General features: G+C 35.3%; 3 protein-coding genes across 6 annotated transcripts in view; 1 reads left to right on the top strand and 2 right to left on the bottom strand.

Annotated features, from left to right (window-relative positions):
- The window catches only part of LOC113494750 (protein tweety-like), a 66,165-nt gene extending 64,473 nt beyond the window's left edge, over positions 1–1,692 (bottom strand). For both annotated transcript variants that reach the window (XM_026873199.1, XM_026873200.1), the window contains exon 1: positions 1,309–1,692. The gene's annotated coding sequence lies outside the window, so the exon portion shown is untranslated. The remainder of the gene's footprint in view (positions 1–1,308) is intronic.
- Positions 1,693–1,879: 187 nt separating this feature from the next.
- Positions 1,880–4,199, top strand: LOC113494753 (cytosolic Fe-S cluster assembly factor NUBP2 homolog). The gene is made up of 4 exons (XM_026873204.1): positions 1,880–2,071; positions 2,171–2,441; positions 2,601–2,772; positions 3,545–4,199. Exons 1-4 carry the CDS (start codon positions 1,961–1,963, stop codon positions 3,768–3,770), a joined length of 780 nt encoding a protein of 259 aa, XP_026729005.1. The 5' UTR covers positions 1,880–1,960; the 3' UTR covers positions 3,771–4,199.
- Positions 4,200–5,090: 891 nt separating this feature from the next.
- LOC113494751 (cryptochrome-1) lies at positions 5,091–22,948 on the bottom strand. Of its 3 annotated transcripts, none has more exons than XM_026873202.1 (13): positions 22,734–22,948; positions 12,419–12,567; positions 11,977–12,123; positions 11,520–11,707; positions 11,016–11,132; positions 10,616–10,749; positions 10,182–10,277; positions 9,926–9,999; positions 9,518–9,644; positions 8,780–8,962; positions 8,133–8,300; positions 7,466–7,589; positions 5,091–5,867 (listed from the first exon to the last, which is right to left on the bottom strand). In XM_026873202.1, the coding sequence occupies exons 2-13, from the start codon at positions 12,546–12,548 to the stop codon at positions 5,778–5,780; spliced, it is 1,578 nt and encodes a 525-aa protein (XP_026729003.1). In that variant the 5' UTR covers positions 12,549–12,567; positions 22,734–22,948; the 3' UTR covers positions 5,091–5,777. The 3 variants fall into 3 exon arrangements, with proteins under 3 accessions (XP_026729003.1, XP_026729002.1, XP_026729004.1); XM_026873201.1 differs by lacking the exon at positions 22,734–22,948 and adding an exon at positions 14,936–15,032; XM_026873203.1 differs by lacking the exon at positions 22,734–22,948 and adding an exon at positions 13,209–13,477.
- Between the last annotated feature and the right edge of the window lie 40 nt (positions 22,949–22,988).

Below are 22,988 nucleotides of genomic sequence, written 5' to 3'. Positions count from 1 at the left end.
TTCAGTATATTACACGATATTAAATAGAGTACCTACACACGCTAGTGACGTCATTGCCGACACTTAAAAACCTATCATTACTACATTAATTCCCGAATGCTAAAACATACATCAGTTTTCAGTTGTTAGTTTCAAGATAAATGGATTAAAAACCTCTTCAAGCTATGTTTGGTTTGTTTTTCTGTATTTATCTATTAATGTGTGTAAATACAAGAAATATAGGAGTTTTAATGGACAATGAGGATTGTGTCTTAATGTTTACATTATAAAGTTGAAGGACAACACTAATGTGCTGATCATTATTCAGACATTGTAACATGCATAACAGACACATTTGGCATACTGAGTGGTGTAACTTTATTGCATTTGAGTTTCCCAGCGCATTAAGGTTTAAGGTTTCAGAAATATGTAGGTAAAAACAGTAACATTCTTCTTGTTTTTGTTTTATCTTCCTGGTCAGGAAAAAGATTTGAATCTGCTATTGATGGGGCAATATTCTAAATAAAATAAAATCCTTACTTACGCATTGTGCCAAGATCTTATCCGTTTACATGGTTAAAACAAATTTATAGATGAATTTTCAGTTCAGCTCAGCTAACTCTTGGCTCATGATTAAAAGACTTTAAAAAAGGTAAATACATGTTATCTATTCATTTTTTTTTATACACTATATAGGCACACAAAAAAGTTGAAAATGTTGTTAAATGTAAATAAAACTGTAGCATCTATAGTATTGGCTGGAAAGGAATGTTTCAATAAGTATTATGAATTTTGATGAGCAATTGTTATGTTAAAATATTTACCGGTTCATATAAAACAACTGTTTCAATTAGGAGAGAAAAGAAATGAGTAAATTTATAATTATTCAATATTAGGTATAAGTCTATTATTTTTGTGCCAATATTTGTTTTTATACTAAAATAGCTTTATTTCTACCTATCTTGATCTTATTGGTTTATGCAAAACATATTACCCACAGATTACGGTGCTCAACATCCAAGTAAATGAATGCGTAAATGTCAATAATTTTGAGTTCTCAGAATGCACATGATAAGAAATCGATAGATTACGTGAAACAAATGACTACCTCCTGACCCCCGTACCAATAAATTATGATATTTAACACACGCACAGTATTATCCGTTCCCCGATCCCGGTCGGTTTAGTCTAGGGGTGGGTCTAATGATAAATGCCCGCATCGTAAGAATTTATTAGAACCGAACTCGACATGTTTGCACTCCGTAACACAAAAACGTATTTTTATAACTTAAATAACTACTTTTTATAGCTAATATTTCTCATAAATACCTCATATATCGAGAGAATGCAGAATAAGGCAGCGAACCAAGAGTCGATGGGACAAATCCTTGCACAACCACTAAACTGAAATTATACGAAAATAAAACACACTAACACAGACTGTTCACAACTGATTTTAAAGCAAATCAACACAACGAACTTTATCACAAACTAATTATGTCATGAAACGTCCAACAAACATATATAAAATATGAAAAATGTTGCATTTCCTATTTAATGTGTACCGGCAATTGAGCAGCACAACCAGCGCTACAAAAATCTTTATAAAACTGAATAACATCAACGATAGCATGAGGGCGCTGCGATCGACGATTAGCGCAAGCGCTGTCAAAATTCCTAAAGACTATATTACACACACCGACCCACGTCTTGTTTACAGAACCTTTTTCAGCATGATAAATTATTTTCTTGTATAACTGCATGTATTTGTTTTGTTAGATTTTTTAGTTACAGTGGGTAATAGTTTTTTTTTGTGCATTTAAATTTCAAATCGGCATTATCCTAAACTAAACGAACTTCCATTTCATTTGACACTTGCTGTCACTCTCATTGGCAGAGTTCATTTTATTTACTTTTGTATGAACCTTTACGTTTTTGATGAGTTTTGATTACTTTTGTTACAATACTTAATTAAGTTAAAATGTTAGATTACGTAAAACGCGTTATATTAGTACTTTCTGGCAAAGGAGGAGTTGGGAAATCAACGGTTAGCACTCAATTGGCGCTAACTTTGAAAGAAAGAGGTTATAAGGTATTCTTCAATTATTTGTTTAAGTTTGGTGACACAGCAAAATATTATTATCTTGTGATATTTTGAAAACTCATATTTCCTTTTCATTTTTGTTTTTAGGTTGGTTTACTCGACATTGACTTATGTGGGCCCAGTGTGCCCTTTATTCTAAACTTAGAGAATCAAAGTGTCCACCAGGGGCCCGAAGGATGGATCCCGGTGTACTTAGACAACGAACAGAGGTTGGGCGTTATGTCCATCGGTTTCCTGCTGGGGTCAAGAAACGACGCAGTTGTGTGGAGAGGCCCGAAGAAGACATCAATGATCAAGCAATTTCTAGAAGATGTTTGCTGGCAAGAACTTGACTTTCTAATCATTGACACTCCACCAGGTAACATAAATTACAATAATTTAATTTTATGAATTATTTTACTTATATTGCACTTTTGATTAAAAATTTTCAAAAGCTGTGTAGTGGGTGCAACTATTGCATCATGTTAACTAACTATTATACACTATAACAAATGTATGGCTTATCACCTTACTTCAGGCACGTCAGATGAGCACATCACAGTTATGGAGAATCTGCGTCAAGTACCACAGTGTGGTGCAATCCTGGTGACCACACCTCAAGAAGTCGCCATAGAGGATGTGCGCAAGGAGATTACATTCTGCAGGAAGACTGGGATACCTATACTGGGGATCATTGAGAATATGAGTGGGTAAGACTAGTTTGTTTATTTTGATGTATTATTCTCTTTAGGATAGGTTTCAGAGATAAGGGTTTTTCAATTCTCAATGCTCTTATTGACATAGCAGGAGATGCTGAAATTTTATAATAAGTTATGAAATACTGGTGCTATAATACTCAATGCTAATGCTTTTGACATGGCAGAAGTTGCTGAAATGCTACAAAATTATAAATTATATTATATGGCATTGATTGTAATATGACAACACCTGTCCTTATTATTTCAATAACCTAAGTAAAATCTGATCAAATGACAAAACCTTATAAACAATATCATTATAATATTTAACTAATTATCTGTTATATTTTTTGTAGTAAATACAACTACAAAAATATGTTTCTACATTTACATGACAATGTTATAATTCAATTATCTTCAATTTTTACTCATTTCCGAAAAATTCCATGAAAGGCAGTTATCTATTCAGATTTTACATTGTATTACAGTGTATTCTGCTGTGTGTGTGTAGTTTTTATCTATAAACTGACCGGTAGTGACATTGACTCTTTCAATTGTTTTTTGTCTCTTTGAGGTTCCTCTATCCTGCTTGTTATCAAAAAACCTTGAAAATAGTTATATTAACTATGGTGTAAAAATTATATAACACAATAAGGTCATATTTCATCTTGTTTTGAGAGTTAGGGGAAACAGTATTTATAATACGGAGACTAAAATGTACCTGTTAAGGAATTTTCAATTTGTGCGTATTGTTTTAGTAATTACAATATTATCTCATTTTCAGCTATGAATGTCCAACCTGCAGCGAATGTACAAATATATTTTCGAGTGGAGGTGGCAAGTCATTGGCTGATATCTCTAAAATACCATTCATGGGTAGCGTGCCAATAGACCCTAGAGTCGGCAAGCTGGCAGGCCAAGGTCTGGCAGCCGTCAAAGAATTGCCAGAGTCAACAACCAGTAAGGTATTCACAAATGTAGTGGACCAGTTGGCAAATGGAGGACTATGAGGTGAAGATTTTAATACATCCAGCTAGGAAGCACATGCCAAGAAATATAGATATTATAAATTATTTTATGAGCATTCTTTACTACATAAAACAAACTGCTTGAAAGTGTAATGTGTTTTGCCAGATATTATGAGAAATATTACTAGCGAAACATTAATTAAATAAAATCCATGACTCAATAGCATCTTACACAATGTGTACAAGCATTTTATAATTGTCACTTATCTATTTTGTCCATATACTTGTAAGTGACGGTAAAGAAAATCTAAAGAATTAGGATGTTGTATAGTCGATTGATAAGATCCTTGTTGTGTTTGTAATGTCTCTATAAAATTTGCTCATTGAATGCAATTTAGTTATAAGTAAAAGTGTTTATTATAATTATCATTCCTTTGAATTATAATGTAAATAAAAAACGTCTTGTTACTACGAAGGCTATTTATTTCGGAACTTAAAAATATGTAGACATTATCGAAATATCGATTTCACAAAATATGATATAAATCTTTGTCACCTGTAAATATATTTTTATTTGTAGACATATATTTTACCAATCTTGTTTCTTCATGCCAATAATGGTCGAAATTCAATAGTTTTCAGTAAATGCAAGTTGAGAATAATAATATCAAAATTTATCTTATGTCTAGCTATATCTACCGTGTAGTCCAAATAAAAAATAAAATAAATTCAAGGAAAAGTAACAAAACATTTATAGTCCAAGGACTGTTATACTTTTCATTTTCAAATAACTTTGGCACAAAATGTACTTGAAGGAATCAAAACAACGAAATTAAGAAGAAAATCGTTTTGTCTAAATCCTATTACAATTAAACTATAATAATTAGCAATATATAGCTACACTTAAGGCATACAACACTGAAAGCATTCTCATAAAAATGTTGCCAATGCAAAAACTTATAAAAGTACATAGATTATTTAGACACCTAATGATAACTATACGAACTACTAACACAAATCACATTTTTATCACTTTGCCAATTACCTACTTTAAAAATGTTATTTTCCAAAACTGAATAATTCAGTACATTTATAAATGACAAAAATTAATTGAATGGCTGTGCCTTTGTTATTAAAAATACTGCATTATAACTGATTTAAAGACGGATCAGATCTATTATAAAATAACCTAATACGATTTCAGTTCAGCAAACATTTTTAAAAAAACAATACCCAACAAAAACTTGGAAAATTAATTTCACACATATAGCCATTGATTTCGATGCTGCCCCATGCTTATTTTAAGTCACTAGTTCTCTTAGTTGAACTCGGCTTGACATGCTACCTCGTTTCTAGATTTACGCCCGTATTTTAAGTTACTTTTCTTTTGTCCTTAGTAGGCTTTTTTTCATACTAAGTTGAAAGTAGTACTATTGTAACTAGGAACATAAGTAGTACAGTTTTATTCTTCACTTAAATAAAAGTATCATGACTACTGGGGCCCTTACTTATTAAAATAATGCTTACGGAACGTCAAACAGTGGAGTACAAATATATTGAAATACTCTTTGGTCAGGTACAGATCAAAAGAGGTATCGATAAACAACTGCAAGAAAGCACGCTTTAGTAGGCATAAACTAAAGAACGTTGAAGGAGGACAAGACTAGATGTAGTCGATGTAGAAGAGAGATGACGACACTGCGTGTAAGTTTTCTATCTTCCGCAACAGACAAAAGTCTTGATTTTAGATCTTATAGTATAAAATATATATATATTTTAATGTATTTAGGCCTTTTTTCAGGCAGTTAAAACATTACAATAGTGACACTGGGTGCGATACAGCCAGGCCGGAGTAACAAGACATCAAATGATACGGTGCACGACGGAATTATAAACTAAACTAGGTTTTTTTTTCTAAACCTGACATAAGATTAATTGCACAGATACATCACGAAACAGAAAGAACTACGTACGCAATTAGAAGACAGTACCAGAGAGAATACGATAATCATTTTCTTTTTTATCGCAGGAGTTTGACACCTCGTTTTATTAGTCGTTGAGCCACATGAATTGTCGGATTTCTGCGTCGGAGGACGGGCAGCAGTGCGGAGGCGCTTTTTGTAAAATGTTACGCAATTCCTGAAAAGAAAATAATTGTATATTTAATACAGTATTTAATTTCATTCATGATTCCCGAAACTTGTGTTAGTGTGATGAAATAGAACATTAATAATAAGATGATTAATTTTATGAAAACAAAAATATGTACCTTAAGTTAATTATGAGATATGACAATGAATTAAGTTAGTTATGATATTGTTTTGAAGTATGTAAGTAGATAAAGCTGTAAATGTAATAAAAGATATTGTAAATATTTATGAGGTATCGATTACTTATTTCAAATGAAGTTACAGGTTTAGATTGTGGCACCATGCAACTATTAATGTTTGTCAATTCGTCTGTGTAAGTGACGTGCAAAAAAGAATATTCTATTCTATTCAAAACTTTATAGTTTATACGTATATTTTATAAAGTAATGAAAAATAATAAATGCTAAGTAGTTCAATGTTAGACTGACATTTAAAAATTGACATAGACAAACAAGATCGCTCAAAGAGATTTTGTATCGAAAACAAGTATCATGACTTTAGGTCTGAATCAAAATCAACATTTGTGCTAACACAAATGTAACGGCATTTATGAATACAATATGTTTTTATACCGAATGATCAAACTTAGCTACGCCGGGTTTATATAAATCGTTTTACGAACCCCGGCTATAACGAACATCCCGTCCTTGCGTTGGCCGCAGTAAGGCCCAAGGCCCAAAAGGGAGACTAGGCCACAAAGGCCTAACCTCTGGGGGAGACTCGGCCACGCGGACAAAAACTCTCATTTATCGTTAGCAACACCATATTGTCATAGTATTGCCAGCTCTAAAGGTATCTAAGTAAATGGAATATCTGTTTTCTTTGTCTTGCAAGATCCGGAGGCCATCCGCCTTGCTATATGATTACTTATTGCCTGCAGGATGTTCAAAAACCGTTTTAATTTATTATCAAATCTAAACTATAAGTACAAGAAATACTAGCAAAGAATTTATACTTGATAACTACATTGAAGAAATAAAATAAAGAAAATAATTAAAGAAATAAATTAAAGAACACCACATTACTGGCAAAAAAGGTACATAAGAAGGCAGAATATATTTACTGGTTAAATTAAAACCCTCTTTAAGCAACGATCATGAAGAATACTTTAAACAGGACATATTTACAAACTGAGCCTACTAAGAATTTAGGTACAGCCAGCAACATAACATAACATAAGAAATTAGGTACAGTCAGATTTACACAATACATTAGGACAGCAAAATTCAATAATTTGGTACTTCGAAGCACCAAAATGCAATTTAATTCTGTCAACCTACTGAATACTTACAGTTCACTAATATTGGTGACATGTAACCTGATTTCAAAATCTAACTTTTTATTAAATGCTGCAACGGTTTGCTCACGTACTTATCGGGAGTGCCCGACTTGTTCCAAGTACGACTCCGAAACTAGTCGGCCAATCCCCATATATAGGTATACGCATGAGTAAACCGTTGCATCATTTAATTAAGGATCATTCTCACGATAGTAACTATTAAAAAACCTGACTTGGCTCACTAACTTTTGTGCTGTTACATACATTTTTTCTGTATGTGTATATCTGAATAGTTATATATAACGTACCTGCATAGCATTTCTGTTCCTCTGCGCGGCCACGATATGGTTGACGACGGGCGCGGGATAGTCCTTGCCTATGATGCAGCTGGCGCGCTCTTGCACGTCGATGGGCGCCTTCCATGGCTCGTAGCTATACGAAGGAATGACATAAACACGAGCTAATTAAATACATCGAACGATTAGGCTATTCAGTGATGAGCAAACCGTTCAAAATCGGATTGTAATTGATAATTTCGTCCAATTACTTGAATTTTGCTTGAATTGAAGTGTCAAAAGTTTTACATACACAAAAAGGCAAACACCTGCAATGTCGTGGTGTGCGATGAGGTGGTATGAACCGATATTTGTATTGGTAATAATGGTAATTAATGTCGAGGATAAATTGCACGCGAAATGAAGTTGTGCCGTAACATCGAGTAGGCGGGGATGATTTTTTTGTTATTTTCTTGTGTAATCAAATCCTGTATTTGGAAATTTTTATCCATACTCAGAACAAGCATACGTGAATCACAAAAATGCCTATACTACCCCGGAGATCCCTCGACACGTTGCGCGTAGTGATTGCAGTGGTGACCTATACCAATCAGCTATCTGTAGTTCCGTGTTACATCAGGAGCTGGTAGCCGAGCCTCAAATTACATTAGATAATAGAGAAGTTTGTATATATACGTACATGTATTCGACGGGCATCCTGGCGAGCTCGGGCACATACCGCCGCACGTACTCCCCGCTGGGGTCGAGCCGCTGTCCGAGCCGCACGGGGCAGGCGCAGTCGCCCGAGTCCAGCAGCGCCTCGAACGCCGACGACGATACCCACATCCAGTTGCCCGCGCACACTGACCTGTATATTCCAGATAGTTATTTTAAGCATCTTGAAGCTAATCACATATAGGTACTTCATACTTCAAGTTATGGACACCGCGACTTTATTTAAGCCAAAATATCTAATGCGACTTGCAGCACAAGGCAAGCAATTGTAACATTTGCTGTAAGTGTAATAAAAGATTACACTACCTATCGCAAAAATAACGAAAATAACCTTATATTTGTAGGTACAGGGCCTGAAAGATCAATACGTGGTATCTGTTTTCTTTATAAGTATTTGAATGCTTATAACCCGAAAAGAGCTGGACCGATTTTTTATTAATTTTTTCTGGTAACTGTTTTATTTTCAACTTGGCGTTGGTTTCTGAGACACCCTGTATGTGTGAACTAGGGAATGCTTAGGTATGTAAGCTTTTAGTGATTCAACAAGATATTTAAGATTTACGAGAAAAAAATCGGAAAAAAGAAATATTTGGGAAAAGTAATGATTCATACCAATCAGCATCGAGCAGGTACTTGAGGAAGTGGTTGAGGCCGTGCTCCCAGGACAGCCACAGCGTGCCGCGCGTGAGGAACGACGCCACGGTGTTGCGCGCCGCGTGGTGCAGCCAGCCCTCCGAGCGCAGCTGGCGCATGGCCGCGTCCACGAACGGGAAGCCCGTGCGGCCCGACACCCATCTGTACCACACCACTACTGTAGCTTCATGGTAATTAGGTAACGCTTCACACATACCACACCAGGGGACCATTACAGAAGGTGAATGCTGCGGTGGTAGAACAATGAAACCAGCCTAAACTGCTACGACCTTTCCATTCAAAATTGTATATAATATAGTTTCATTTCAATGTCTAACATTCGCGTAAACCTAAGAAACCACTATAAATTGTATTTAAGTTTAACATGTTTTTATTTTTATTCTGAAACATGGAAATAGCCATAAATAGTGACTGAGAGAGAGACTGAATTGAGAATGAACACCTCTCTTTTATAAAATGAATAACAAATGAACTCTTATACTACTAACTCGCTCGAAAGTGCTGTATGAATTATCCAAAAACAAGTGGATTATCCCAAAATGCATTTAGGTCTCTTTATAGAGCGCTTAATACTTACCCGGTTACTATATTCAATATTGACTATATTACAATACTTGTTACAAGATGAACTCATAATCCAAGATCACAATTATTTACCTTACATACAAAACCATGACTAATCTTAGGTTTCCTTACTTTTGAAGCTCATCCCCTTCAGGATTCTTCCACGGGATGTCCAAGCAGATGGGGTTGCCAGCCATCTGCCCGTAGTTCGGGTTGTTCACACTCATAGTGTAGAAATATTCACGCCAAATTAGCTGTCCTAAAATATATAAATTCGATTCGATTCGATATTATAAAAATAATTATTAGAATGCCTAATGGTTTTGGTAAAATGGACTTTTAATTAATTGAATCCATGCCACGGGTTTTTTATATAATCCAAAACTAATATGAGATTTCGATGTGGTATGAATATCTTTTTAGATTTAGTAAACATGTCTTTTTTAATATTTAGTGGCCAAATTCCTTTAGTGGGCTCTGTCAGCCATATTTATGCTACAAGAAGAGAATAGAACATGAATTGACGGTTCGATATCTTACCTGTAATAAATTGAGTAGAATCGAGACGTCCTTGATGAACTTGACGGAACAGGTCCTGCACTGACCAGTAGAAACTAAAAATGAATAAAAAAGTAATAAAATAGAAAATAAGTAAAAGTAAAAAGAATGTCAGAGACAAACAATTACGTTCAAATTAGATATTAAAAACGAGTGGGAGTAAAGGATGGTTTAACCAATTAAGATGGGAGAAATCCGTATTTCAATAGTAAAATGTAATAAATATTGTATGTCTAACCTCCTGACAGACAGACATCCAAATCTCAGAGCTGGACTCAACGATATTGGACGGCCCAATAAATCCGGATTGCCGTGCGTTGGTAAGTAAGAACCCCTGGAAAAAACACATAATATTATATTTTACTCATATTGTTTTGTCATCATTTGTTATTTTTTTCTTCTCTTTCCTGCAACCTGTACCCTTATTTCACAAAATTCAGCTAGGCACTTAATTTATTTTAAAACATTAAAAACGTCCCCATCAAAAGTCGATGAACTACAACAACGATGGTTTTATATTTGCGATGGTAGTCTTCAAACCACGCCGAGGGGGCGTGGGGTGAAGAAGGTATAAAAATACCCCGAGCCTTTTTAACTGCCCGAGCCAGAGTTATTGGCATAAAAATGTCAGTAAACCTGATATGGGCAATTAATATAGGATCTTAATCGTACCTGCAGAAGGTCTCATATTCCACAGCGAGGCGTTCCTGCATCTGCTTGAGCGCGGTTGTCTCGCCGCCCACCCACCGGATCATACGGATGTCCTCGTTCTCCAGAAACACGCCTAGGTCCTCGGGCTTTGGGGCCTGGAGTTATTGGGGATATTTGATTTCGTAGTTTAAGGTAAGTGGGTATTTATTTGTTGTTAATAGGATAAAGGACTTTAATCAATGTCTAACTAATGTTATAAGTAATTATTATTATTTCACCCAAAAACGAAATAATCTAGAAAGAACCCAAAGGTACCCAAGTGTACCGCTACTATAAAATTTCTGTTGTGATAACAATATCGCGGGATAGTTAAAAAGGGTGAAAAGGGCCACAATTTAACTCGAAAAACGATGATTGTTACCTTATCGAAGACTGTAAACTCCTGGTAGAAACTCTCTGGCAGCGTGCCAAACTTGACGCCTGTGAAGTCGACCTCGGAGACCGGTCGCGGCGGGTCGCCGATAGTCGCCACCGTATGCTAAAATTGTTACACGAACCTAGATCAGAACCACGGTCATAGTCTGCAGATAGGAAAACACAATGCGATACAATCAACATGAAATGGTTGTTACTAAGACTGTGATTCTAACACCGGGCTTACAGATCTTTGACTTTTTTATTTATTTTTTTTGATCAAGGGTTACTTAGTCAAAAAATGCCTTCATATTTAAAATCCGCACGACAAAAAACAAATTTAATCTGAGAATTGAAAGTACAACTTCGTATCCGTTTTAATCCGTATCATTTTGAACAGCGCCATGGTAAATTGAAGATACAGAACTCCTATTGGATCCGACGGAGAATTTACACACAACTTATCAAATAAATAAGTTCATCCCTATATTTCAATACAAATACGCCTTACCAAGAACATCTGGTAGGTGAGCGGCGGGATGCCCCCGTTGGCTTTGATGACGGTGTCTGGCTCCCACAGGGTGTGCGACACGTGCTCCTTGCAGGTCACGCCTATCTCCTTGCAGGCTGTCTTCACGCTGTCGTCCCGAGCCCGCCATACTGGCTCGCAGTCTTGCTCAAAGCATAGCTTGCGGATGCCTGATATGGGATAATTTGGCTATGACTTTGCTAGATGTAAGGCTGTTAAATCGTTTGTTTTATACCAAAATCAGTAAAATTTGGATCATTTCAAAAAAACATCTTAACGCTGGATAAGACATATTTACTTTCAGTTTCAGATTTACCCACCAGAACCAGAATTTATGCCATTAAAATATGGACAAAAGGTTCAATCTTCGCATTTGTGCCCTTTATCGAATTCATTTGTTTCGCCAAGTCATAAAAAAACTAATTTAGAATAAACTTACCAAACTCTTCCCAAAGTCTCCGGAAAACGACGTTGGGCTTCCCCTTCAACATGATGAGCCTGCCGCCATGTTTCTTGAACTGCTGGTCGAGGTCATCCAGGGCTTCCAGCAAGTAACGCATACGGTTATACCCGACCAACTTAGTACCTGCGCAAAACATTAAATATTGTTTTCAGTGTCCAGTGGCCGAAAGGTCAATATCATTCAATCAAGAATTTTCATCTTCCCAAAACACAAGTACCAACCTACAAGTGATGACAGCAGTACAATAGGGACATACTTTGCTGTAAAATGCGTGCGATAACTGTCATATTGGGTTTTTATTTTAAATAAGTTCTAGTAAAAGAATAGGCCGCCTACACTTCCCATCCCAAAAAAATTAAATCACACTAACACGACGTACACTATTTTCACACATCCTCCTTTCTATTATACAACTTACCAGCAGTCTCCCCATCAAATATGAACACCGGGAAGAAGGGAACGTTCCTGTCTTCCAGCGCCGCGTGCAACGACGGGTTGTCGTGCAGACGCAGGCCATGCCGGAACCAAAGAACGCTACCGCCGAGCATCGTGGTCTAGTCAGAATACCTGCGAATAACAACGGTACACCGCACTTAGTAATTATTGGTATTGAACGTTAATATGAACAAGGTCTGTCAATTGCTGCCGATGTAGGTATTGCATGATGATTGCTGTAGTTCAATCAATTGGAGAACATTATGCATGTTAATCCAGTTCGAACAGGTCTTAGGTATGCTATTTATAATACCTACGGCTTTTCGTGCTTAGGAAGAAACATCTTTATCCAAATTCGGCAAAAAAGATTTGGTCCACCTATAACCAACTCTGTTTAGACGAAAAATCGAGTAGCTGAAACTCGATCTTTATTTTTAGTATTTGTTGTAAAAGCGGCAACAGGAATAAATAACAATAAAGCAAACAATAGCCTAACTATCGCGGCTCATGAAATACAGCCTGGTGACGAATGGACATACGAAAAAACAGACTCACTAATAGGATTCCGTGTTTAACCTTTGGGTACGAAAACCTAGTAATAAAATGTATAAAGACAACGAACGGACCGCGATAGGTTGAGTTGATTGAATGATTGAAGAATATATTATTTTTAGAACTGAATATTTTTCTTAAGTAAGATTGTCATTTCCATGCAAAGCGACTGTACGACTGGTGTCTATTGAGATAATAACGAGATGTGCGTGAAAACTTACGTCCTATCAAAACTACCTCAGTCTGAATCCAAAGGAGGTTCAAGTCTTCAGCGGACAACAAAACTAAACGAATGTCGTAAATTACGAGCATACAAGCTTAATAACTGCTAACTAGCAACAACGAAACGGCCCTGAGAAATGCAGCAAACGTCGCATGACATAATACCGATAACGATACACAAGTATGTATATGCAACAGTACTTACTGTTGTATAGAAGTACAAGCCAATATTTTAATAACACTGGCGAGTTATAAAATAAGGAAACTAGTATTATGCAATGTTAACATGAGACACACACTTTGAACTTGACTTGACTTGTGTAATTAGATACGAATTAATATTAAATGTAGCTAATGAGAAAGGTTTAATTTTACCGATGTTACTGCAAATATTGATGTGAAGGATAAATGTCTTTTGGCTATGGTATTTGTTCCGATGAGAACGATGATCAAATGCAGTAGCAATATATACGAAGATTAATAGCTGCTTACTTGGAAGAAAATACAAAGACTAAAACGGTTTTTTGAAAACCAGTCAAGTGCCAATTGGACTGTAACGGATTGGATTTCGTACAAATAATTACTTAGATTTACGAAAAACGAATCGTTTGGGATACAAATAAAATTGTGGGTTCCACAACCCCCTTTTTGTCAACCATCAATAAATTTACGGTCGTAGCAACTGTGGATTAAACTCGATCTTTATTTTTAGTATTTGGTGTTATAGCTTCAACAGACTAAGCATCTGCGAAAATTCTTGTGAAACTACTACGGTCCCTGATATAACTTGTTGACGGACGTATAGACGGCGGTGCGTCAGTAAAAGTGTCGCGTTTTTACTCTTCGTATGCCTAAGAAATCTTTCTTAAACTGTAGCAAGTAGTCTTGCAGTTGCAATTAATTTACTAATGATTCGATAAATTTTGATCTAACATGTATAAACTCCAGACTACGAAGTAGTTAATGCGACGAAGTAAAGACATTGAAATAACATAACACGGCGATTCTTTTAAATTCTTATCACCGTTAAACTAGTACGAAGATTTGTTTAATTTAATAAGTATGACATCAACACCATTATTAATTTTATACCGTATACCTACTTGCTAAAACCAATTAAGCAGCTAGTCTTAGGCATGTGCCACATAAATATAAGAGTTACCTACGGATATGCAACGGAACCGTCTGTAGGTAATCGACGCTAATGTAATGTAAACAAAGTATTAATTGATAATTATAAATAGTATTCCACTTTAAAATGTGATCTTAGAAACATTAACGATGATGGATTAAGAATACTCGTAGATCTTAACTTGCATACAACCGATTAATGTTGAAATAATTAAATATTATATTCGTTACGGATGTCAGCGATAACTATGACTCTAAGCAATAAGTCAATTGAAACAAAAACTAAAGGAAACTCAACAATTTATGAAAGCTAAATCTTAGCAAATTAAGATAAATTAAAACGACGTCTTCCTATTTTACCATTAAGTTTTTTAATCACATCGAGAGATGAGTACTTACAAAACTACTAAAACAAATGACGACGACAAGGCAAACTCTATAACTCTATGCAACGCGATGCACCGTCAACTAAACGATTACTGAGCCAAGTGACCATGAACGTCGTGAGCGTCATTAGCGCTCGCACACAACCCGACCAAGTCAAGTATTCATAACAAAACATCTATAAACAAACCATTAACACTTCCATACTTACAATTAATTTCAATAATTTCTAATCAAAACTCGTATAAAACGGAACACGTGCCACTTTACCAAGAGACGACTACGTACTGAGGGCTAGGGCGACACTCCGCAAAACGCAGCAGCAAATAAATTCATACCTTCTAGAACGACTACGTTTCCGATATCGCACAATAAGCAACCTATGAAAGTCAACGCCCAACGGATGTTGAGCTGCGAAAGTTCTATAAATTTCAGCGTTTACAGTCGCCTGTAATACAGAGCGAGATGGGTCAGTTTAAATTGGTTCAATGAAAATGTTATACAGACGAGCGGCCGTGAAAGCACTGGGCGAGAATATTTGTAAGTTATAGCGAGGTTATAGTACATTTATGAGTGAATTACGGTGAGGACAGTTATAAAACATGTATGTACATAACATTACAATAATGAGATGACCACACGTGCATGCTTATAAACAGTTTTCTTTGCCCTTCTGCACTAAACACTGTGTTTATAGTTGTACGGTGCACGGCGCAAACCAGATATATGGGTAAAAACATTACGTCACCAAAAAACTACATGTTTATACCCCACAGAAGACTTGTATCTAATTAATAGCAGATGATTAATGATCAGTGTTGACTATCCAACCAACCCCACATATTACGAAAAAGCCCGTAAACCGCCAATTATATCTTACTTTTTTTCACTACATCATCATCACCACAGCGTTAACTTCACATAATCTATGGGGACTTGGTTTAATAATATAACAAGTAATGATATGTCAACCGTAAAGTACGTAATTTTGAAGTCTACAAGAAAACTATGAGTGGACAGTAAAATTAACTTACCTAACGAAACTTCATTTATTTCAACTAACATGACTAATATGAGGTGTATATTGTTTGAAATAAATGAAGTTCAAAATACCTTATCAAAATTACGAATTTTTATACTTGAATCATGTCGCCATACAATTACGATATCATATGGCTACGATTATTGGTTTTGTGTCAAATGCAGATTCTAATTGAACTAGATTTTGCGACACAATAGGCAACTATTCACAAATATGTTTTGGATAAATTGTTCTGATCAGCATGATTGTCAGAAATTACACTTCTTCTGTTTGAGGACAACAACTCAAATTGACATTTGTCAGATTTGGGCGAGGTAGACCTTTAGAGTTTTTTACTATGACGATTCATCGAATAGTTTTGAATTATATACTCTTATCAGTTATCATTGTTGTATAGGTAGGAAAGTGACTATCCTTGCAATAACCCAATGGCCCGTACTTGTCACTTGCAGACTAGGTGTTCGAACGAGACCTTTTCACTTTAGAGCAAAATTTTTATTACATAACTGAAATACACCACTCTTTTATATTAGGACAGGAGTTTAATAACAAAGACAAAATATAAGCAAGCGAAAAGGGATTGAACACGATCAAGAGTCTTTATATGACGAGACAAAAGATTGAAATTGGGATCCTCGTAAATATTTAATGATGTAAATGAAGAAGGATTGTGAAAGTTTTGCAAAATGCAATACATTATTCATAGTAGAAGAAACTAGAAAATGCAGAATGCACGTGAATATGAATAATTCACTATTATGAAGTATAAACCAATGTGAAATTCATAAGGACTACGACGTAGTTTTTTTGATAATATTTTAGAACTTACTGCGACCCTTTGCGCAACCGTTTCTTTGAATTAAAAACTTTTTGTTTATTTTAAATTTGAGAAAGGAAAGCCTTAGAAAGTCGTCGAAGGAAAAGTTACGGGTATGATTTGAAGGTTTGGTGTAAACAAAGGGGAGGGCTGAGACATAAATAAAACTCCTAAGATTTTTTTTAACTTGGTCATGTAACGGTAATGAAGTTACTTTTAAATACATACAATAACAAAGGTAAAAGTAAGGGTGTGTATATATTGGAGCATTTTATTTGTGACGGAAAAATGTGAACAGAGGTTGAGCAGCCTCGCCATTTTCTATTTATTTATTTATTTTATTTATGTTAAAACGATAGAGACACCAATTACATTAACATAGACGTGAAATTTAAAATAGAAAAAACATAATATAAACTAGAAAAACCGTCCAGCTTAATTATAAACATGAGAAACTTAGTTACATCAAAGAATAAACTATTAATAAACAAAACAAACGTAATATAAAATTTATAACAATAACAAGATACACATTAAACTATGCGTTCGCACAGGCTGAGACACAAACACATTATTATTTTAAAATCTTCAACAAATAGATCACAGTTCGGTTCAGCTTCCATGAGGTCATTGAGCATAGCTAGAACACGGGGAACTGGGGATGAGGCCCGGGCCACTGTGCGACTAGTAGGTGTGGTTAGTAGTCGGTGTTTTCGTCCTCGAAGATAGTTGTTAGGGACGTAAAGACGAATCAGCTCATTGTGCAGATCAGGGGCATCGGTTATCCCTCTAGATATTTTGAGCATAATGTTCAACTGGTCATAGGCTCTTCTAGTTTGCAACATATTAAATCCTAGGTGTCCAACAAGAAATTTGGTTGGATATAAATATGGATAATATCCAAACCGGAATTTATAAAGGAACCTCAAAAATGCCTTTTGGACCTTCTCAAGCAAAAGTACATATTTGGCCTCATACGGATTCCAAATACAAGAGCTCGACTCTAATTTGCTTCTGACAAGCGTGCTGTATAAAAGCTGTAGTACATGCGCGTTTTGAAAATCTCGTGCGTTTCTTAGAACAAACCCTAGTCGCCTGAACGAGTCTTTAGCAACGGTAGAAATATGGTCATGGAAAGTCAGCTTCCGGTCAAACACGACACCCAAGTCTTTAACGGTGGTCGATCTTATCATAACAGTGCCATTTATTTGATCTATCATTGACTACACGGATAACCAAGTGGTAACCACGCAAAACAAATTTGTCGCGGGTTCAGTGATCCACAATGCTCGTTCCAAGTCTGGGATTCTGTGTGCATGAGATTTGAATGTTTGTGAAGTCGTTTGTATGAGCATGGGCGACGGGCAGCGAGGGCCGACATTCGAATGAGAGAAACAATGAATTGCATAGAAATACTTTATCAACTGAGCGTTTTTTTTTTTTCTGAAACTAGCTATTGCAACTAGAGTCAGTAATGTAACGTTTTAAAAGTGCCTGAGAAACGGCCTATTTGAAATAAAAGCTTTTGATTTTGAGTGCCCGCGGGCCCGCTGGGTACAAATCAAAAATGACGCCTCGGAAACATAAAATCGGGATAAAAACTATCCTATTTGTTAATCCAGGTTATAAACTATGTACCAAGTTTTGTCTGAATCCGTTCAGTATTTTTTGTGTGATAGAGTAACAATCATCCATACAGCCTTACAAACTTTGACGTTAACAATATTAAGTAGGATTATCTACCAGTACGAACGTCGCATAACCTGAAAATGCTCGAAAGAATGTCATAGTGACTACTAGCCCTAAAAAAAAACATTTCCAAGTTTGAAAGCGAGAATTTTGTGCTTTGAATTACATAAACAATTGTACGACATAACTTAACGCTCAATAAGGACCTATTAACTTGACCAGCTAGACACAAATTTTATTCGTACGATAAATAAATTGAAGGAATAACAAGTCTTTAAAACCAAAAGCAGTCGACAAAAATCTACATAACTTCATTGTTTTGCTGTCCACAGTAAAATCATAATAATTATAGTAAGAAATAGAATTATAATTAGTAATAGGTACATCGGAAGTTATCGAACGCTTACACAAACAACCGTGTAATTATAGAAGTCCTCGTATTACATGTGGAGTTATGTCATTCACGTGACGGCAGTAATACGAGTAAACTAAGCCGCTGACGATCAAATTAATTGAAAATATCGTATTCTTATTGAGAAATATATTATTTAGAATTTTGACTGAAGCTTTAAAACTTCCTTTATTTTTAGCAACCTTTTTGTTTCAGGTCATCTGTTTTATTCTTCCTGTTCTATCTTCTCGACGTACTTGCAACACAATTTAAAAGTTTTTAATAGATATATTTAAAATGATATTCAAGTGATTTCTGAATTCTGGTGAATCTGGTGATTTCTAGAGGCTGACAGATTTTTAACTTGATCTAACATTGTTCACAAATCATCTTAACATCATTTGATTAAGTGATTTATAGATATGCTAAAATGTTGTAAATGAGGTTCCCAGTGTGCCTATAGATTTGATATAGAGTAGAAAATTTTATACCTAGTCATTGGGTTATATTTATAGCCTCGCTATTCTATTAGGTATTACCAATAGATATCCAGATGCTCATCTGTTATCAATTCAGTAGCTTACCGAGACAATAACCTAGATCCGTCACCCGATCTCTTACGTAATAACGATAACTTTGGTCTTAATAAAAGCACTGTATCGCAACTGCAGAGAGTCCACTTTAGATTATCGTCATACACTAGAGAGTCCAATGATTAAAGGCTTGGTTGCAATCCCGTTTCAGCATAATATATGCGTATGTATTTTGCATAGTGTTTTGTTCGCTACGTAACTGTTTGACATTTCATTAGCCATCTAATTTGTACTAGAGAATAATCGTGTTATGAACTCCAAAAGGAGATTATAATCAGGGACCGGCCGGATACTCATTGAAAGGGTTTTTGAAGGGGTTTTTTTAAGCGCTTCAAGAAAAAACCCTATGACATATGTTACACCTTCGAACGGATTACTGTAACCCTGTTCCGAACAGGTTACCCTTTACTACCCTGTAACACTGTAACAGGGTAACCCACTCCAACCTAAGACAATGCAATATGCACTCTTTATCATAGACATTAGTTTGAAAATAGTATAACCACGAGCGCACGTGACATCTTACCGCCCAGCGGCGCCATTGTTGCATTTACCGAGCGACTTGTAAACATGGAATAAAAATCATTGTGGATATGATCTTACAGTTTAATTTTGCTTGTCGCACTTTTCAAACGTTGTGATATATATTTTAGATTATAGACCAGGGTCGATAATTTTTAAAACCAAAAAAAAAAAGTAGTAGGATGAAACCCATTAGAAAAGGAGGGGAATATTATAAAAATGAAAGGAAAAATAATTTACGGGTGATCTGAGGTCGGGAAGGGGGTGGGAGTGACGTTTGAAAAGTAAAAAACGGTTTTTATCGATTTCCGGCAAAACTAAAATTCGTATCGAAAAAAGTCAAATGGCAAAGTTCTAAAAGAAAAAGATCTAAAACTTTTATGTTTACATTTTTTTCACATAACCTCAAAATTTATGTGAAAAATCTAAAAAACCAAGATTGTGGTTTTTTATTTTTATCTTTTACAAAAATTTATTTTTGTAACGAAATTTGGTGAAAAACTTACTTTTTTGTGTCCCAAATACGCTGTAATTTATTTGATTAAAAATATTTATTTTTTCACCTTATTTTGAATTAATATAAAAAAACACTCTAATTTTCAATTGAAAATTCACCCGTCAAATCTTCTCAGAAAATGCAAAAAATGAAAAAAAACTTGTATTCGATTTTTTTTTAAATTATTATAAATAATTTCATCTAAAAAATTTGATCTCATTTTGTGTTCAATAGACCAATAATCGAGGAAGGTTTTAGGCTAGGTATATAAAATTACGCTGCAACTAATAGGAGCGAAGATTTAATGGAAAATGTGGCAAATACGGGGAAAAATATTAATCTTCGAGGGCATTCGTTCAAAAATTCCTAACTTATATCTTCTAACCACGCGGACGAAGTCGCGGGCAACAGCTAGTTACCTATATGACGTTTCGCGCGTAGGTAGTTTGTCCGAGAGGCGCGAGTCGCGGCGCGACGCGTCGGCGATAGAAGAAAATCAGCTGTAGTCTTAGTAAAGCAATGAGGGGCCGCTAGGGTGCAAGTATGCAGCTCAAGTTTAGTGGGTAATTCAGGGTAACACGAATAAAAGCCTTTCGTGAAGGTAACCACTTCAAAGGGTTAAGTTATTGAAGGGGTTAACCCCTTCACGTGGTTACCATAATGAAGGTGTTAACCATTTCGCTGGGTTTCGAGGATGTAACTCGAACAAAAGGTAACACTGCGATATGAGTTACCCCGTGTACGGGTTACCCTGTCAAACGGCTTAACTCTAAAGTGGGGTTGTCCGGTCCCTGATTATAATATAGTAAAACGATCGATGATAGAATGTCGATACAAAAACTCAGTTTTAGCATATGTAAATGACATTTGTAGGATAAATTGATTCAAAATTCATATTTAGTCAGGTAAACCTGTAAAGGTCCAAAAATAGTGCCCTGAGAAATCATTGCAAGTTTTTCGACGGTATGGCAATAGAAATAAATTATTGCAACGCTTCTTTATCATATCATAAGAAACTCTTCCTTGACACAGTAAAACGACAATAGACAGTAGATTGAATTCACAGCAAAATTATGAAAAAACATATTTAGATATAATATACTCAATAGAAGGGTTTCTATAAACCAATTAAGTATGTGCACCTAATTGATTCTTGCTTTTGTCCTGTTGTCGAATTCAAATTGCTGGTAATAATAATAAGCATTGCCTTTTGTGAGTTGTCACGCAACCAAAGTGCCCAAAGGGGTGCACCTTTAAGGTGAATCCAGGCTCCCAACCCCTTTTTTCCTAAATGGCTGTATAAAGAGGGGCTAAGCTATATGCCCGCGATGCAACTGCGATGGCTAATTCGGTTACGCAATTTTCAATACCCCTAGCCTCTCGCTGGCATTGCCTTCAGCTGCCTATCGTGGCTGAATCATAGGAGGCCCATCTAGAAACCAGTGAGTCACTACATTTACTGTATTTTACTACCGATTATATAATATCACCATGTATAGCAATACAGATGCCATAGGTTTTCGGCAAATTGTAGGATCTGCCCCATGTAGCAGTACAATAGCCTAATTATATACACATTGTGTGAAAATAGTTCTGATGTACTTTGGAATATGAATGTCAGTTCTTTTTTTTTTTTTTCTTCCATAGGGGAGTGGTGAATGATGCCTGGTATCACATTATAGATTAAATTTCTCACCAAGTGACCCTGCATATTGGACATGGGACCATGTACATACTCTTTTAAGAGTCTCTTCCCCTGAAATCAACCCATGTATGAATACATGGGGAGATGTGAGATACAAATAATTGATTCTAGGTGCCTACAGCCCCGCAGTGTGTATTCTATCAATTCAAATGTACAATGTGTTATAAAGGGCCTAGTCATAGTAGTATCAATACCGCATTTATATTTATTAAAATATTTTCTTCACAAAATTAATCCCTAATCAAAATAAAATTGTCTCAAAAAACCTGTGACAAAAAAATATCATCAGCTCTCCAAATTAAGAGGGAAAAAATGGCTTATATCCAAAATAGCAGATAACAGAAAGTTAATTTAAAGTAGATCAAAGTCCATAACAACTACTAGAATAAGTCTTTTACAATCATTGACACCAATGTATTTATGCTAAGCAAATAATTAGCCTATAAATAAAATACAATAGCCTGTGTCTGAGAGTGAATGATGTTTGGCATGCTCTTCAGAAAAAAAAATCATTCATCAAAGCATCTCATTAAGACAATATCACTAAATGATTGCTTTATAAGCTTCACATTGAATAAAAAAAAACATTGTAAAATATCAAAAACAGCAACTAGGTACATGAATACTTGAATTTACTAAAGAATATAGTGATTCTTATAACCAAATTACACACCAACCAATTATCAAACGCAGTAGGCCAAGTTTTAAACCAGTGTTTAATAGAATATCAAGTAAATAAATAACACCAACTCACCAAAACAGAAGATCAGCTGACTACAGTTTAGGTTTCAAGTATTATGCTTATCATATGACACATTTTAAGACTGAATAGCCTACTTATTTATCCATTTTATGTCGTTATTCTTAGATTTAAGTAATATTCTGAATCTTAGTAATTAAGTTAACTCCAGAAAATTACAATAACTACAACCTGACTATTATATAGCAAAATAAATAGAAGTGGTTTTGACACTTTTGACAGATTGGGTTTTTTTTTAAGATCTGGCAG

Source organism: Trichoplusia ni, chromosome 6 (assembly GCF_003590095.1).
Source record: "Trichoplusia ni isolate ovarian cell line Hi5 chromosome 6, tn1, whole genome shotgun sequence".
Taxonomy (NCBI): Eukaryota; Metazoa; Arthropoda; class Insecta; order Lepidoptera; family Noctuidae; genus Trichoplusia; species Trichoplusia ni.
The sequence above is the reverse complement of the archived record's forward strand: the minus strand, read 5'-3'. Positions and strand labels throughout refer to the sequence as shown.

What these genes read in the sequence shown, in the direction of transcription:
- LOC113494753 (XM_026873204.1), top strand. Translation starts at nt 1,961, where the DNA reads ATGTTAGATTACGTAAAACGCGTTATATTAGTACTTTCTGGCAAAGGA. An exon ending in TGAAAGAAAGAGGTTATAAG is followed by an intron (nt 2,072 to 2,170) that starts GTATTCTTCAAT and finishes TTTTGTTTTTAG; the next exon opens with GTTGGTTTACTCGACATTGA. An exon ending in ATCATTGAGAATATGAGTGG is followed by an intron (nt 2,773 to 3,544) that starts GTAAGACTAGTT and finishes TCTCATTTTCAG; the next exon opens with CTATGAATGTCCAACCTGCA.
- LOC113494751 (XM_026873202.1), bottom strand. Translation starts at nt 12,548, where the DNA reads ATGCTCGGCGGTAGCGTTCTTTGGTTCCGGCATGGCCTGCGTCTGCAC. An exon ending in TCACCTACCAGATGTTCTTG is followed by an intron (nt 11,133 to 11,519) that starts GTAAGGCGTATT and finishes TAACAATTTTAG; the next exon opens with CATACGGTGGCGACTATCGG. An exon ending in AGGATGCCCGTCGAATACAT is followed by an intron (nt 7,590 to 8,132) that starts GTACGTATATAT and finishes TCCTTCGTATAG; the next exon opens with CTACGAGCCATGGAAGGCGC.